This window comes from Thrips palmi, unplaced genomic scaffold, assembly GCF_012932325.1.
Source record: "Thrips palmi isolate BJ-2018 unplaced genomic scaffold, TpBJ-2018v1 HiC_scaffold_6, whole genome shotgun sequence".
Classification (NCBI taxonomy): Eukaryota; Metazoa; Arthropoda; class Insecta; order Thysanoptera; family Thripidae; genus Thrips; species Thrips palmi.
Genome location: NW_023144633.1, coordinates 819,165 through 833,250, shown reverse-complemented (window position 1 = coordinate 833,250; position 14,086 = coordinate 819,165). Strand labels below are relative to the sequence as shown.

The 14,086-nt window shown below is 37.0% G+C and overlaps 4 protein-coding genes across 7 annotated transcripts; 2 read left to right on the top strand and 2 right to left on the bottom strand.

Moving 5' to 3' along the window:
- Positions 1-45: 45 nt before the first annotated feature.
- LOC117651546 lies at positions 46-1,270 on the bottom strand. The gene is made up of 4 exons (XM_034395637.1): positions 1,129-1,270; positions 766-960; positions 465-617; positions 46-317 (listed from the first exon to the last, which is right to left on the bottom strand). The coding sequence occupies exons 1-4, from the start codon at positions 1,180-1,182 to the stop codon at positions 156-158; spliced, it is 564 nt and encodes a 187-aa protein (XP_034251528.1). The 5' UTR covers positions 1,183-1,270; the 3' UTR covers positions 46-155.
- Positions 1,198-9,119, top strand: LOC117651543 (arf-GAP domain and FG repeat-containing protein 1). 4 transcript variants are annotated; one of them, XM_034395629.1, is made up of 12 exons: positions 1,198-1,422; positions 1,608-1,778; positions 2,385-2,478; positions 2,694-2,800; positions 2,884-3,073; positions 3,164-3,374; positions 3,603-3,734; positions 4,354-4,560; positions 4,639-4,761; positions 4,867-4,944; positions 5,023-5,189; positions 5,259-9,119. In XM_034395629.1, exons 1-12 carry the CDS (start codon positions 1,361-1,363, stop codon positions 5,307-5,309), a joined length of 1,593 nt encoding a protein of 530 aa, XP_034251520.1. In that variant the 5' UTR covers positions 1,198-1,360; the 3' UTR covers positions 5,310-9,119. The 4 variants fall into 4 exon arrangements, with proteins under 4 accessions (XP_034251520.1, XP_034251522.1, XP_034251521.1 ...); XM_034395630.1 differs by having other exon boundaries at positions 1,371-1,509; XM_034395631.1 differs by lacking the exon at positions 3,603-3,734 and having other exon boundaries at positions 1,361-1,422.
- Positions 9,120-9,222: 103 nt separating this feature from the next.
- LOC117651700 (THO complex subunit 6) lies at positions 9,223-10,985 on the bottom strand. Its single transcript, XM_034395966.1, has 6 exons — positions 10,765-10,985; positions 10,312-10,536; positions 10,066-10,233; positions 9,822-9,984; positions 9,501-9,740; positions 9,223-9,420 (listed from the first exon to the last, which is right to left on the bottom strand). Exons 1-6 carry the CDS (start codon positions 10,866-10,868, stop codon positions 9,319-9,321), a joined length of 1,002 nt encoding a protein of 333 aa, XP_034251857.1. The 5' UTR covers positions 10,869-10,985; the 3' UTR covers positions 9,223-9,318.
- Positions 10,986-11,011: 26 nt separating this feature from the next.
- On the top strand, positions 11,012-13,905 carry LOC117651699 (cysteine-rich with EGF-like domain protein 2). Its single transcript, XM_034395965.1, has 8 exons — positions 11,012-11,157; positions 11,506-11,724; positions 11,824-11,970; positions 12,061-12,255; positions 12,357-12,531; positions 12,621-12,761; positions 12,883-12,978; positions 13,049-13,905. The coding sequence occupies exons 2-8, from the start codon at positions 11,539-11,541 to the stop codon at positions 13,261-13,263; spliced, it is 1,155 nt and encodes a 384-aa protein (XP_034251856.1). The 5' UTR covers positions 11,012-11,157; positions 11,506-11,538; the 3' UTR covers positions 13,264-13,905.
- The last annotated feature ends 181 nt before the right edge of the window (positions 13,906-14,086 follow it).

The following is a 14,086-nucleotide window of genomic DNA, read 5'->3' as shown; positions in this document are numbered from 1 at the left end:
GAATAATGAACAATATGCTCGTGAAAAGGAAGATGAAGCAAGCGATTCTCTACAGAAATAACACATTTACTTAAAATAAAAGTTTTAAAGACATCTAAATCACACAATGTTTGTTAAATAAAATAATTATAAGTAGATACAACAAAGTACAGAAATCAAAATGTTCGGTCTTGCGTAGACTCATAGGTGGAGAATTCATGGGGCGAGCCTGATCTTCCATGCCATACTTTATGAGTAACGAGAGGGAAGCCTGTGGTAGCGCCACACACAGCTGATGCAAGGTTCAGAAGGCGTTTGCAGACACCTACAAACTCCTCCTAAAAAAATAAAACACCATAAAAATAAATTGAAGAAACAATCGAAGGCGCCTTTTAGTCTAGACCCTGTGGGTTTGAAATATAATGTTCCAGTTCAAATTTTGGGCTACAGTAACAGTGTCTTTGGGTTTCATGGTATTTACGTACCTCTAGATTTCCCCATAGAGCGTGTAATTGATATTTGTGTTTCAGGTGAAGGATTTTTGGCATGAACCCACCACTTGTTTGAACGTTGTCACAAATTAAACATACACGGTCAAACATGAAAGCCTGATCCAATTTCAGTAGATTCTGCTCAACCTGAAAAAAGGAATGGATGTATCATGACTAGACCCCAAGTGTGTTTCAATGAATGAATGTATAGCCGAAATAAATGAATATCCAAAATGACATCACAGTGTATGAACATATCAAGTACGAAAAATGTCTAAGTAGCTAAAGTCAATACCTCATGTATAGCGTTGAAACGTTTTTCATTGACAAACAAGGCTACAAAGTCACACTGTGGCTTGTCCTTCAAATGTACGATCTGAGAGACTGATTCACAAGTGTACACTTTGACCGAACCTTCTCTTTCTCCATTTCCTGTGTCATTGAGCACTGTCGAAAAGTTTTTCAGCTGGCTTTCAATGTCGGAGACAAGCTAGAAGCAGAAGGAACAAGTATATGGCAAGGAGTTGAGGTTAAGGGATACATGAGACATATGGTAGGCCACATATTTGAAGACATAGTTGAAGAACTGATACGAAATATGGTCGAGTACAAACCTAAAGAATAAATCAATAAAAAACAGCACGTATGTTCAACTTACCAAAATCGACAATGCATAATCGGCACTTTGACAGATGGGCAAAAATCCCGCCATTGTAGTGTTTACGTCGCGCGCGCGATGGGTACCACACTGCCGACGCCAAATTTTTGACAGCAGGTTCAGCTAGGTTCAGAACAAGAACTACGTCTTTCTCTCCCGTATTAGAATCCGTTAGAGACAAGGCATAATTAAAAGAGAAAAACGATAGAAATCCTTGAATGCGGTGAAGTTGATGAGTTATGAGGGATGGGGAATGGGCCCATCTATGGTGACCCCGAGAGACTCAAATTCAAGGTGAACTATTTTGAAAGAGAGAAGGCTCCTCTCTGTAACGCATCCAGGGAAATGTGCCATTAGCAAATAGTTGAAGCGGGACGACGAGTGAGCATTAACAATTGTGCTGCATCTGGCAACAACTCTTGTGCCCCTGCATTTTCCTCCCTCTCTAAAGTGTAGTAATGTTTCCCATCTTGCAATAGTTTCAACATGGCTTCCGCTAGGAAGAAACAGGACGAAAAACACCTCAAAATTTTACGTGATTTAGTGTCAAATCCTCCAAATCGACAATGTTTCGACTGTCATCAAAGAGGACCTACTTATGTGAACATGACAATAGGGTCCTTTGTTTGCACTTCCTGCTCAGGGCTTCTGTAAGTACCTCCAGCAGAAGCGTTGGGCCTATCCAACTATCCAACTCTCTCTCTGCTATGACATTTCTCTATCTCGTTTGCCCAATTTTATTCATTTTGCTGTCTCCTGTTTCATTTTTTTATAAGTTGTCATCGTTCATTTTCTCTCTGTTTCCTCGAACCACGAACCGTAGAACGTCTCGTGTTTCCTTAACCAAATAACTGTTGAAGTGGTTGGAGAGCTATGACTCATAGGTTGAAATTGCAAACTCAATGTTTTTTGATGGTAAAAAGTAATATACCAATCCCTTCTATTCGCGTAAGCCCCTCGCCCATCCTTTATTTTTAAATTTATTGACATACTTTACGTAAGTGTAAATCCATCAAATTTTTTAACATTATATTTTATTGTCAAAGGAATGTTCTAGCAAATGTTACTTGTTCTTTGCACTAATTCCAAGCTCTGTCTCGGCTTTTCATTATTTTTTACCAAAGCTTCATCATTTTATCAATCTTTATTTTTATTATGTCTTTGACAATGAAGTCTGCTCACTTCCTTTGTTAACTGTGCCTCGCAACTTATTTAATCTTATTTCTCACCATGTCCTAATGTTTTCAATTTTGCAGGAGAGGGCTCACTCCACCTCATCGAGTGAAGTCCATATCAATGGCTACTTTTACTCCAGATGAAATTGATATTATATCATCCAAAGGAAATGAGGTATGTTTTTATCGCATCAATTAAAGCAGGCCAATGTTATATAAATAGCTGCCTTTTGTAGCCTTGAGCTGCATATCTGGTTAGCATGACCATTCCTGGGGGTGTGTTCCCCATCTGGCTGTTTTATCTCACTCATGATAAGCCTGGGCGTGCTGACACATTCAGCATGTACCAGTCAGATGACTTCTATAACCAGTGTTTTCCCATTCTCTCAGTACTGCCGCAGAATATGGCTTGGATTGTATGAACCAGGACGTACAAATGATGCCAGAGATGAGCAAGGAATTAAGGATTTCATGATTGCAAAATATGAAAAGAAAAGGTGAGATTGTGGTACTTTCTTTTAACTAACAAACTTTTCACTTAATTATGGACTGACTTTAAAATTTGCCAATTAATTTTCAGGTACTACATAGACCCTTCCATGGCTAATTTGAATGGTGCCTCAACAATGTCCCAAGCAGGCATATCTAGTTCATCTTCAACATCAGCTTTAAACTCATCTAATACTGCAAGTGCCATGTCACCCGTGAAACCACTCTCAAGTTTAGTGGGCAGTATTACTCTGCCATCACTTAGTACTGTTAGTCATCCTGTATGTGTCTTACTCCATCAGCATTATTTTGGTACTTTAATTTGGCTCCATAGTGTTCTAATGAAAGTTTTTTTTTAACAATCATTCCAGATACCACCAGCTCCAAGTACTTTTACTCCAGATGATACGTCATCAGGATTTCTTGTTGACTTTGGAAGTTTAGGTGCTTCCAATACCAACAGTGCTTCTGGAAATAAAATTGATCCATTTGGCATGCCATCAGTATCCCCTTCCAACAACACCAGTTCTAATATGAATTTTGCTGATTTTGATAATAATCCCATATTTGGGGCTTCCAATGGTGAGTTTCAACAGGGTTTTGTGTATATCAAACTTCTCTGTTTCAGTTGTAAGTTTAAATGTGTTAATTTCAACTGTACGGGTTACCCAGTTTTTATAAACTTTGAATGCATGCTTCTGCAACCTTAAAATGTTGTCTGCAGACATTCTCCAAACCAAATGTTGTTTTTATATGATGTTTTAATGGAGTTCACACCATGTACATGTTCAAATTCTACCTTTATTTCAGAAACAGACTTCTTTGGAAGTTTTCCTCTGTCAAGCTTTGAAGCGGCATCAGGTCAAACCTCTACTTTTCCCGCTCTGTCTTTGAATGGGGATGCTTTCAGTTTTTCATCTAAATTCAACCCCAATCGCTGGAGTGAGTGCAAGTAATTGCCCCTCTGCCTGAACCACTTTTTTATTTTTGTAAAGGGCTCGTGTGTGGCTTTGTTTTACCCTCACTTCATGATCATAGCCACAAAATCATCAACACCTGTCACTGCATGTTGTTCTATTTTATTTTTTTAAATCTCAATCCAGCTGCTAGTTTGCATAAAATAATATCCTCTTTAAAAATTTTCTGTCTTGGTGTTAACTACATCCTAGGTAAAATGTGTTCAACTAGCTGGATATCACAAAGTCTCACTATTCCCAAGGCTTTTAGTTCTGCAGGGAAATTTATAGACTGCTTGTAGACCTGTGTTAAACATTTTGTAGGGAGTAGGGACCACTTATTCAACTTGCGTTTTGTACTAAGTGGTGCTAATAATACTTTTAATTTAACCTCTTTTCTTTTTTTTTTTTTTTTGTTTTTGAAAATTTGCTATTTTGTGTAGCTCTAATCCCACAACTTTGCTCAGAAAAGTTTTATTTCTTCATGGAAACATTCCTGAACTACTCCGATCAAAGCAATAACATGTTTCTAGTTTTTTTTTTGTGAGAGTGATTGAAAACATGTCTTGATCAAGTCTGTAACTGTCTTTGTTAACTTCCTGCAGGTATGCCCTCGGGAAATTCGTTGTCAACATCTCAAAGTTTTCCTGGCGTCAACGCAAGGAAATCTTCAAGTGGTGGTGGCACCATGTTCCAACAACCTCCTGCAGAGGACCGCTATGCTGCCCTCAAGGACTTGGATAGTCTAATGAAATCCCAACAGCCTGATCAAAACCCTACTGTTAGCAGTGCTCAACCTGACTGGACACAAAGTAAGCCTAGTCAGTATATGTGTAGCATTTTTAAAATGTTTTGAAAACTTCTCTCATTAATATATTTTCTATTGCTAGCACAACCTGCACCCTCACCCTCATGGGCAGCTTTTGGAACCTCACCCCAGCCAGGAGGATTTTCTTCATCTGGTTTTCCACCAGACAGCAATAGTGGAGGCAGTACTTCCAACCCCTTCACCAGTAAGTGTCATTATCTTATATTTCGCATTTTACAGTAGTGTTATGTATGTTTAAACTTATGTACATTTTTTAAATTGTTTTGCGCTTCTCTCTTTGCAAATTAAGATCCAGTCTCGAGTCCCTGGAACGTTTCTGAAGGTGCAGTAGCCAACCCTTTTTTGTCTGGTCAAACTAGGCAGTCAGGTCTGTTGCCATCAAATGTTGCTTATGTATATTAATAATAATCAATAAAATTATCTCATGCTCCCCGTTTTTGCTCAGACCAACCAATGCCATTTGCATGGAATGGGTCCAGTGCAGCTGTTGGAATGAATGGTGCATCATCAGTCAATGGCTTCCACGTCAATTCTTCAGCCTTTCCTACTAGTCAATCGCTCACATTCCCAACTAAAAGTTGGAATACGGAGCAAACTGGAAATCCATTTGTAGTAAGTATAAAACTGCAGTACAAGTCAGAATGTGCGCCTGTCAATCACAACAAGCTTATCTCTTTTCAGTTGGGACCCAATTCCAATTCTGGAAGCCATTCAAATAATCCTTTCTTATGAAAATCACCATTGAACTTAGACAAATTTCACCTAATGAACTGTGTTATGTTGTCGGCTTGTCATTTATGAATTGATGTAAGTAAACCAAAACACCAAGATGTACAGGGTCAGGCAATCTTTTGCAATTTGATGTGTATAATTTTTGTTGTAACTATTTTTTATCAAACTTGAAAAATGGGAAAATCAACCTCTGTACCCATTGAAGACTTTAAAATATTTTGTAGTTTCTTCTGAAATTTTTGTCCTTTTTGTATAGCTATGAAATCAATGTGATTGTGTAACTATTTAATGTTACTATATCTTGACTAAATAGAAAAATCCTCGCTTATCAATACCGTCATTAGTGGGTAATGTGGTGCACAAGTCATCATTTAGTTGTGTTACTTCTCTAATTGAGATATTTTTCAGTATTAGTACCTGTTGGGTGGTAGATAGCGAGGAAAAACTTTGCCCAATTAGGAAAGAGTAGAAGGAAGGTACTAATTTGATTTGTGAGTTACATTTGATGTTGCGTATGTAGACAATACATGTTTTATTGGTTTGCTTTTCTGATTCTACCCAATCAATTATTTGCCTCATCAGAAAAAGTATCAAACAAGCTGAAGATGGTTTTTAGTTGAACATACTTAATATTGCAATATTTTTATCACTTGTGATTTTTGTGTTTGTTGAAAAATATGAAAAGGAAAGTCTAAAAGCCAGCTGTTCTGATACACGTGAGTACAGGTTGATGAAATTTATTTATTGTCTCACACAGATTGGGGAAAGGGTTATTAATTTTCTCTGTGGCTAAATTTAGCATAATTTAGATGTCTGAAGATGCCTTAAAATATAGGTCTTGTATGTCTTGAATCAGACTTTTGTCCATTCAGCCATTGAAGAATTGTTTACATGAAACTATGGTACATGAACTTAATTTGTACCCTGGTTATATTTTATTTGTTGAATCTCTATCAATATGTTGACTTCAACTGTTGTTGTTTAGAGCAGTTGCGTGAATCATATCACACTATACTTGGTAGTGAGAATTAGCGAAAGAAGTATTGTAGTTAAACTTGGATGATCATTGCCTTTCTACTCGAATTACTCTCTATTTTTTCTAGATAAACAAAACCCTTGGAGATGAGCAATTTTAATTAAATATGTTAAAAGATGACAATATCTATTTTCACAGTCTAGACAATCAAAAACCTCTGTTATGTTAGGAAGCGTAATGAAATACTACATGATCTACATTACTGGAAACTATCATCATACATCATGTGGTGTTGAAAATAGGTTGTTTATTAGGAGCTTTATTGACTTGACTTTTATATTGGGTGAGAGTATTCTTTCTGGACTCAGTAATCATCATCTAACTGTGGCTTTTGGAATGGTCTGTCTTCAGTTAGGCTTCATTCACGCTGGTTGATGCCGAGGTGGCCCTGGAGCAATATTGGTAAGGTCCAGATCCAGTCCTTAACTGTACACCACCGAGGCATCACTGAGCGTGAATACACCCTTGAAATGACTCCAGGTCTAGGTTTTGGAATTGTTTGGTATCTCTTGTAATGTGATTGATAATCCCTGCTGCCAGGAGCTCTGTAATCAAGTGCACCTTTTTGGCACTTTTAAAATGTTAGATATCTAGGACCATTTTTGAGATTTTGTTGAAGGAGTGTTTTTACATGACAACAATTTCATTTTATTGGCTACATTTATGCATCGCATTAATGAACTGTTTGTGTTATATCACATCGCTTTTCAATTTAAACTATGGTTAGTGCTGCATTAAGAACTATTAAGTTTCCTCTAAATTATATTCTATGTTATGTATGCCTCCTTGCACTTGGAGCATCTTTTTTTTGTCATATATTTGTGATATTAAAGGAAAGGCTAATACTGACTACTTTAGAAAGTTACTTGTACAGAAGTGAATATATTAGATTTAAGTCCAGAGATTTATTTAGATGTAATGCACTTTTTTTTTAAATTCTTGTATTCATGCTGATGTTTGCCTGTCCATGATTTTAGATGCAGGTTCAGCCTACTGAGAACTTTCATTTAACAGTCTAGTTTACTTACCATCTGGTCATGACATTTTGTGATTTTGGAATAGGTAATATCCCACAGATGAACTTGAACGGGGTACCTGTATGTTGTATCCTTAAGTTCTTATGACCACTTAAGTGCTGCCTAAACTTGTAATTCCATCAAAGACAAGCTATGTTAGAGCCGTTCTGAGATGAATTGAACATTTGTACTGTTTGTTCTTTGAATAGTATTTGACCTAGTTTATTTGCCCCCATTTCCCCCCAGGAACTAACTTTGTAGCTCAATGAATTTAAATCAGTTTTTCCATGTGACTTTCTTTTAGCCAGGACTTTGTTTCAGTTGCCTTCTTGGATAGCTACACATAATTTATTCTATCTATGGTGTCTTTTCATAATTTATTTTGCTAGCCAGTTTTCACTTTCTTTTCTTTTTTTATTTGGTCTTATGCATCTTGTAACTGTGTGGGATGCAGAGTTGTCTCAGTAGATCTTTGTAAGTTTTTGTTTGGTCAAATATTGTATGCATGAGTGCTTACAACAGACTGATAACATCACAACTGGAATGTAGGTTTTGTCTGTCATACAGAACTGGCACATTTCGGAAGGGGGCAGTTTTTAAATTTTGAAAAAGGTTATTTTTTTCTTCATTGTGTTACTATTTTATTATTTACTGTTATGGTCTTGATCTAAGCCTACTGTCCATCTCTCAGCAAGGCCTAATTATCTCAAGTAAAGCGATTTACCCTTGTCTTTATTTGATGTTGAAGCTCTCTGAGTAATTGGATCATAGTTCATGTTATCCATGTTTGGACCAATTTGGTGAATTCAATTGATGATCACCACCTAAATTTGCTGAGTTCCCCTGTGCCTGTTGCCTTGGAGCACCCTACCTTGACATTCTGTAAAATGTCTGTGGAGTTTTCCTTGGTAACGAACTGAGAGGCACATCAGTCATTGCTCTGCATAATCTTTGATGAAGGATCATAAATAGCATTGTCTTGTGAACAGATTTTGTTTGCTTCTGGTCCCTTTATGATTTGCAATCCTCCCTTCTTGGAGAAAATGTACAAGCTTGCATTTAAGAAAAAGCTTGACCAAAGTCCTAGCGATAATGTTGTTGATAGACTTACATGCCTTGAGATCTTCCTAAAAGTCTCTTCATAGTGGGAAAAAACCCTCCCGAAATCGATTTTGTTCGACCCCAAAGAGAAACCTTGTTTTCCTCTCCTCCTTTTCAGTTTCCTTTTTCTTGTTTATGACCTCCATTGCTAGATTTTTTTTTAACTATTTGATTTTCAGCTGATTAAGCTACTTCTCATTCTATTTGCATTCAATTGCCAATGGTTTCTTTTTAAGCATGATACTACTTTTGAGTGATATTAATGTTACTTTAGGTTTTCCTGCAATTTTAATACGCTGTTGCAATGTTTGCTTCGTTAATTTTTGTATTTTTAATTTTCTTTGAGAGGGACCAGGGTAAGTTGTTATCTCCTTCAGCCAATTATCGAATCTTACTGCGTTTCCATCAACGGAATGGAGTTAAAGTTTTCTTGCCCAGTTTCCATTGAAGGGACTATTTTCTGCTGACTTTGTCACATCCTCCCGATCCATGTATTGTCCTTGGCCCTCTACACTTTAAGGTGTTCATATGAACATTTTAAGTTATTTGCTATGAATTCATACTAATTATTGTTTCAGAATTATGCTTTGTATAAGTTGTATTGTCAAATCTGATATTTTTGTAAACCTAGGCATTAAATATGTAAAATTTATTCCATTTCTCATCTATTTATTTTTCACCCATACACCTCGACGGGGGGCACCGGGGCTATTTTGCCTCTCCACAGGGTAAAAAACAGAGAAAGAAGTTACAGAACAGATAACCATCAAAACACAATTTTACTTTATTGCACTGATAACATAAAAACTGTGTACATAAATTGTAGTAAAATGTTATGCTGCAAAAGTTATAGAAGTTATTTAATATTCGAGGACAGGGCAAAAGTAAGCTTTTGGTCCAGGTAGTTGAAATTAGTGCAGATATCCACATATGTACTGGAACCAGCAATGGCAAGAATCTAAACAGAAAAATAACATAGTAAATTTGTGAACAAATACTTTTCATTAACCTTTTTAAACTGTAACCCAAAGAGCATACCTTTTGAGGACTCTCTTGAAACTCAGCAGAATAAACAGTGGACGCTGATGTCGGAATTTGACCATAGATTTGTCCATTCAAGCTGAGCTGATAAAAATTAGGACCAGCTCCACCAGCAAACACACGGTCCTCATGAAATTTCGCAACATGGACACCCTTCAAATCATTAACAGGAAAGACGGTTGTGACCTCCATTGATCGCAGGTGCCATAGTGCGAGTCTTGGTCCTCCACCACACACCTATCGAAAAAGGGGGAACAGCTTTAAGTGAATTTCATCAACATTTGTGTTTGTGATGCAGCAATAGGGGGATCTACTTACCAGCCAGTCATCATTAATGGCAGCAGCACCAATCCAATTACCTAATTCTGGACGTGCTAGTCGGCCATTTGTGTACGGCTTGATAACACCTGTTTGAGAGGACTTCCTTGCTTCCCAAAGTCTCACTGTACCATCTTCACTTGCTGACACTAGCTGATTGTCGCTAAAAAGGAAAATTATGTTAAAGGAGCTGAAAGGCTGGAAGATAAAATAAGAAGGGTTTATGTTCAAAATATTAATTTACCTCATATGAATACTGTGTATGTAGTTAGTGTGACCCTTGAGAGTTCTGATTAATTTTCCATCTTCCAAATTGAATACATAAATGTTGTTATCTCCACAACCAGCATAGAGGTGATTTTCCAATGAATTGTAGACTAAACAGTTAACATCGGTTGGCTCTGATCTATCTCTGTAATAGAAAATGGAAGATATTAACAACATGCATTGGCAAGGGCATATTATTGAAACAAAGCAAGAACATCATTACCTGTAAAGAGGAACTTGTATTTTAAAACTCTGCTCACTTTTTCCAGAAATGATGGTTTTCCATTCGAAACCTCTAATTTCTCCAATGCCTCCAACAATAAGAAAATCTGGAGTAGCCACAAGAGAGCATACATTTCCACCCTCCATACCACTGATGTGATGTAAGGGATGCTGTACTCCATTTGTTGCTTTAATGTCTTCTGATGGATTTGAAACATTATTCAGACTGAAAAGAGAAAGAATTAAACAATTACAGGCGAAGAAAACGAAAATTTAGTGAGGGTCACAGCGATGAATGTATTTTGTGATAGACCATATCACTTAAAATAAACATAAACAAAAAAAGCCGATCCAAAATTTAACTTAATGCCAACAGCAAATTGACTAATTAACTATACATTTCACTCAAACAAGACCACCCTCATCCACTTCTCTAGCACCACCTCCAGCGTACCTAAAAACTGCAATATCGCCATAAGTATTAGATGCAGCCAAATAATTTCCACAAGGAGAAAATGCTTGCGAAAGCACCGTATTGTATATTAAACGGTCAACCATGATTTCTCCTGAAACGTAAACAATCTAAGCTATCTAAACAATTAAGTTTGATGGAACCGATTTGAACCCTTGCGTCGCTTTTCGTTTTTCCACCGGCACCACACGACTATTTACAGGATGTCGGTATGACTGCAAATAACGAAGGTGAAGCTCATTGGTCCAATTGGACCAATCGGATCGCATGACGGCGTGTACCGGAACAGCAGACGATGCGAAAAGGTGGAAGTATCTAGATTTGCACTTTTAACAAGGTTCAACGAAGAAAAAGTCTTTGCTAGGATATCTTAAGGTAATCTAGAAGTTTTGAAAGTATTTTCAGCGCCTCAAAGTGTTTTGCTTCCCTCTCTTTTGCATATCTCTGATCGTACAAGAGGTTATTTTGTTCTGAGCTTCTTTCACAGCAGTTCCAAATAATACTATTTAAAAGATTCATTCGGACGACTTTGTTCTAAATTAATATTTTTTAGATATTTAAAATCTGACTTGCATTGGCAAGGTCCTTGTTTTTCTTTCAACTTACATAAATGAAGTTGGGTGTGAAATTTCTGCGTTGCTGTGCATGTTTAATTTTGAGGAAATTATGAATTAAATGTTGCATTAAAAGATAAATTGATTTGAGAATTTTGTATTGTTGCAGAGTTTCTTTCAAACAAACCTTATACTCGAAGACATGAAGGAAGCCACAGGATGTATTTTTATAATAGTTTGCATTCTTCCTTTGCTGACAACTGCTGAAGTAGATGTGGAGAAGATCAGCAAAAAAGTTACTGACAAATATGTGGAAAAGCAAATTTCAAAATCCACAATTCTGCCCCCATGCCAAGCCTGCAAAGCGCTTGTTGGATCATTTACAAAGGCAAGTTTATTTTACTTCCTCCGAAGCTTTTGCTCAGACTTTATTAGTTTCCATTTCTCCTCTATTATTTTGTAAGTCCAATTTACCGTATGCTTGTAGGGTATGGATCGAACTGCTCGCAATAAGTTTGATGGAGGGGACACTGCTTGGGAAGAACAGAACATGGGCTCCTATCGCAACAGTGAAGTCAGATTGGTAGAGATTCAAGAAAAATTATGCCAAGAACTGGAGAAGGGGGAAGATCAAGTAAGTCACTAAATACATTTGTTTGTGTAATGCTAGGATTGTCTTTTCATTCAGATAATGTAATACTTTTATCAATTCTCTGTAACACAGTGTCATAAATTGGTTGAAGAGGCAGAAACTTACATTGAAGAATGGTGGTTCAAAATGCAGCAAGACACAGACTTGCATGATTATTTATGCATAGAGTCACTCAAGAGCTGTTGTCCTAGTGACCATTATGGGCCGGAGTGTACGCCCTGCCCAGGCTATCCAGATAGAGTTTGTAGTAACAATGGAAGATGCAAGGTAACATTTCTAATTCTTTTAGAAGTTCTCATCATTTGAAAAACAATTAATCTTTCTTTTATTTTTGAGCCTTTTGTTTACAATGGAAGTGATTGTTGCAGGGTAATGGGACTCGTAAAGGTAATGGTGCTTGTGCCTGCGATGCTGGTTATACTGGGCCTGAGTGTGGTTCATGTGCCAATGGTTATTATCAAGCCTACAAAGACGAGAAAGTTGTACTTTGTTCACCCTGTCATGTATCCTGTCAAGGGTCGTGCACACAAGCAGGTTCCAAAGGTAATTTTTTAACCTTTAATTCTTTTGAATTTGAAAGTTTTAGACCATATTTCGTCTGTGGACTATACTTCTTATTTACATTTTTGCAGGTTGTCTAGCTTGCAAAGCAGGCTATTCAATGGACGTGGAGCAAGGCTGTGTGGACATCAATGAATGTGTTGCGGAAGACAGGGAACCCTGTGGCACTAACCAGTTCTGCGTAAATAATGAAGGCTCCTTCTCCTGCCTTGGTATGTCATTATTGTACCGATTTCTTTTTTAAATTTTTGGCGCCAATCTCACTTATTTTGATATTGTCTGCCCACCTCTTAAAACAACAACAACAACAAAAACATTTTTTTAATATTTCAGATTGCGACCGAGCCTGCAATGGTTGTGATGGTGACGGTCCTGATAATTGTTTTGCATGTGCCAAAGGGTACTTCTTGAATGACAACATGTGTCAGGGTGAGTCACATTTTAATGTCACCTGTTTATTAGTAGCTTCACATTTCACCATCGACTGTTTCCCTTCCAGATGAAGCACAGTATTCAAGAGACCGTCATGTTGTGGTAGCCCGATATGCAGTGTATGCTGGATTAACGGTGGCAACTTGCATTATATTTCAAAACAACCAGAAGGTAGCATATGGTATTGGGCTTGCTGTAGCTCTGTACATCACAGCCTCTGAACATTTTATCAGTCAAAGCAACCAAAATGCTGGACCAAAACTTCCATTGAATGATATGTGATAATTTGTCTTGTGACATTGCAACCTATTATCTTTATGTGATACTTAATAATAAGACTTACCGTGTGTGAATATATTATTGATTGAAGCAGCCCGCGTTTTATACTTTTTACATTGGCTTTTATTCATCCTGCTTGATTGAAGCTGACTTGATTCATACCTTAGGTTCCTGCCAATTCTTTTACTGACATTTATCATTTGTAATGTCCTTTATTTGATTTTCAATACCATATTTCAATATAATGTCTTATGGAGGTGTGCATTGGAGTAGTTCCAATGTTTTTAGTGCTCACTGCAAGTACAGTTTTGTTGTTGAAGTTGTGTAAATCATGTAAATATTGGTAAGTTCTGTATTATTAGCATTAAGAATTTCTTCCCTTTGAACCACTGCTCCAATCACCTTTAGATCATGGGATGGGTATTGGTATTGAAAAATGAGCCAACATACCAACAAACAATAGCAAGTGTGTTGTCTGATGATACCACAGTCTACAGGAATTCTTGAACTATTATTCCTGTTATATGTGGGTGTGTGCGTATGTGTGAGTGTGTGGAAAAGTACCAACTTCGATACAGGATAATTAAGTAACAAATGAAAATATTTCCCCTGATCTCAATAAAACAATCCATTTATCAGAAGTAACGATTATAGTTTCATTTTAACAATCTCTGCTAGATAATAGTTGATTATATATTATGAATGAAATGTATAAAATCACATTTAATTTAATTTCTCCTCTTAACACTTAGTGTGTTTTAGGATACAAAACACAATTATGTTCACAGCCAATGGTTGCATTCACAAGAGCATCCCCATTATTTAT

Bases quoted from the DNA above. Each gene is read 5' to 3' on its own strand.
- LOC117651546 (XM_034395637.1), bottom strand. From the start codon at position 1,182: ATGGCGGGATTTTTGCCCATCTGTCAAAGTGCCGATTATGCATTGTCG. The intron at 961-1,128 runs GTAAGTTGAACA...TTCTGCTTCTAG, and splicing joins ATTATGCATTGTCGATTTTG to CTTGTCTCCGACATTGAAAG. The intron at 318-464 runs GTACGTAAATAC...TTATTTTTTTAG, and splicing joins CTCTATGGGGAAATCTAGAG to GAGGAGTTTGTAGGTGTCTG.
- LOC117651543 (XM_034395629.1), top strand. From the start codon at position 1,361: ATGAGTTATGAGGGATGGGGAATGGGCCCATCTATGGTGACCCCGAGA. The intron at 4,561-4,638 runs GTAAGCCTAGTC...TTCTATTGCTAG, and splicing joins TCAACCTGACTGGACACAAA to CACAACCTGCACCCTCACCC. The intron at 4,762-4,866 runs GTAAGTGTCATT...TTGCAAATTAAG, and splicing joins TACTTCCAACCCCTTCACCA to ATCCAGTCTCGAGTCCCTGG.
- LOC117651700 (XM_034395966.1), bottom strand. From the start codon at position 10,868: ATGGTTGACCGTTTAATATACAATACGGTGCTTTCGCAAGCATTTTCT. The intron at 10,537-10,764 runs GTACGCTGGAGG...TTCTCTTTTCAG, and splicing joins GGCGATATTGCAGTTTTTAG to TCTGAATAATGTTTCAAATC. The intron at 9,741-9,821 runs GTAAGTAGATCC...CTTTTTCGATAG, and splicing joins CCATTAATGATGACTGGCTG to GTGTGTGGTGGAGGACCAAG.
- LOC117651699 (XM_034395965.1), top strand. From the start codon at position 11,539: ATGAAGGAAGCCACAGGATGTATTTTTATAATAGTTTGCATTCTTCCT. The intron at 11,725-11,823 runs GCAAGTTTATTT...GTATGCTTGTAG, and splicing joins TTGTTGGATCATTTACAAAG to GGTATGGATCGAACTGCTCG. The intron at 12,762-12,882 runs GTATGTCATTAT...TTAATATTTCAG, and splicing joins AGGCTCCTTCTCCTGCCTTG to ATTGCGACCGAGCCTGCAAT.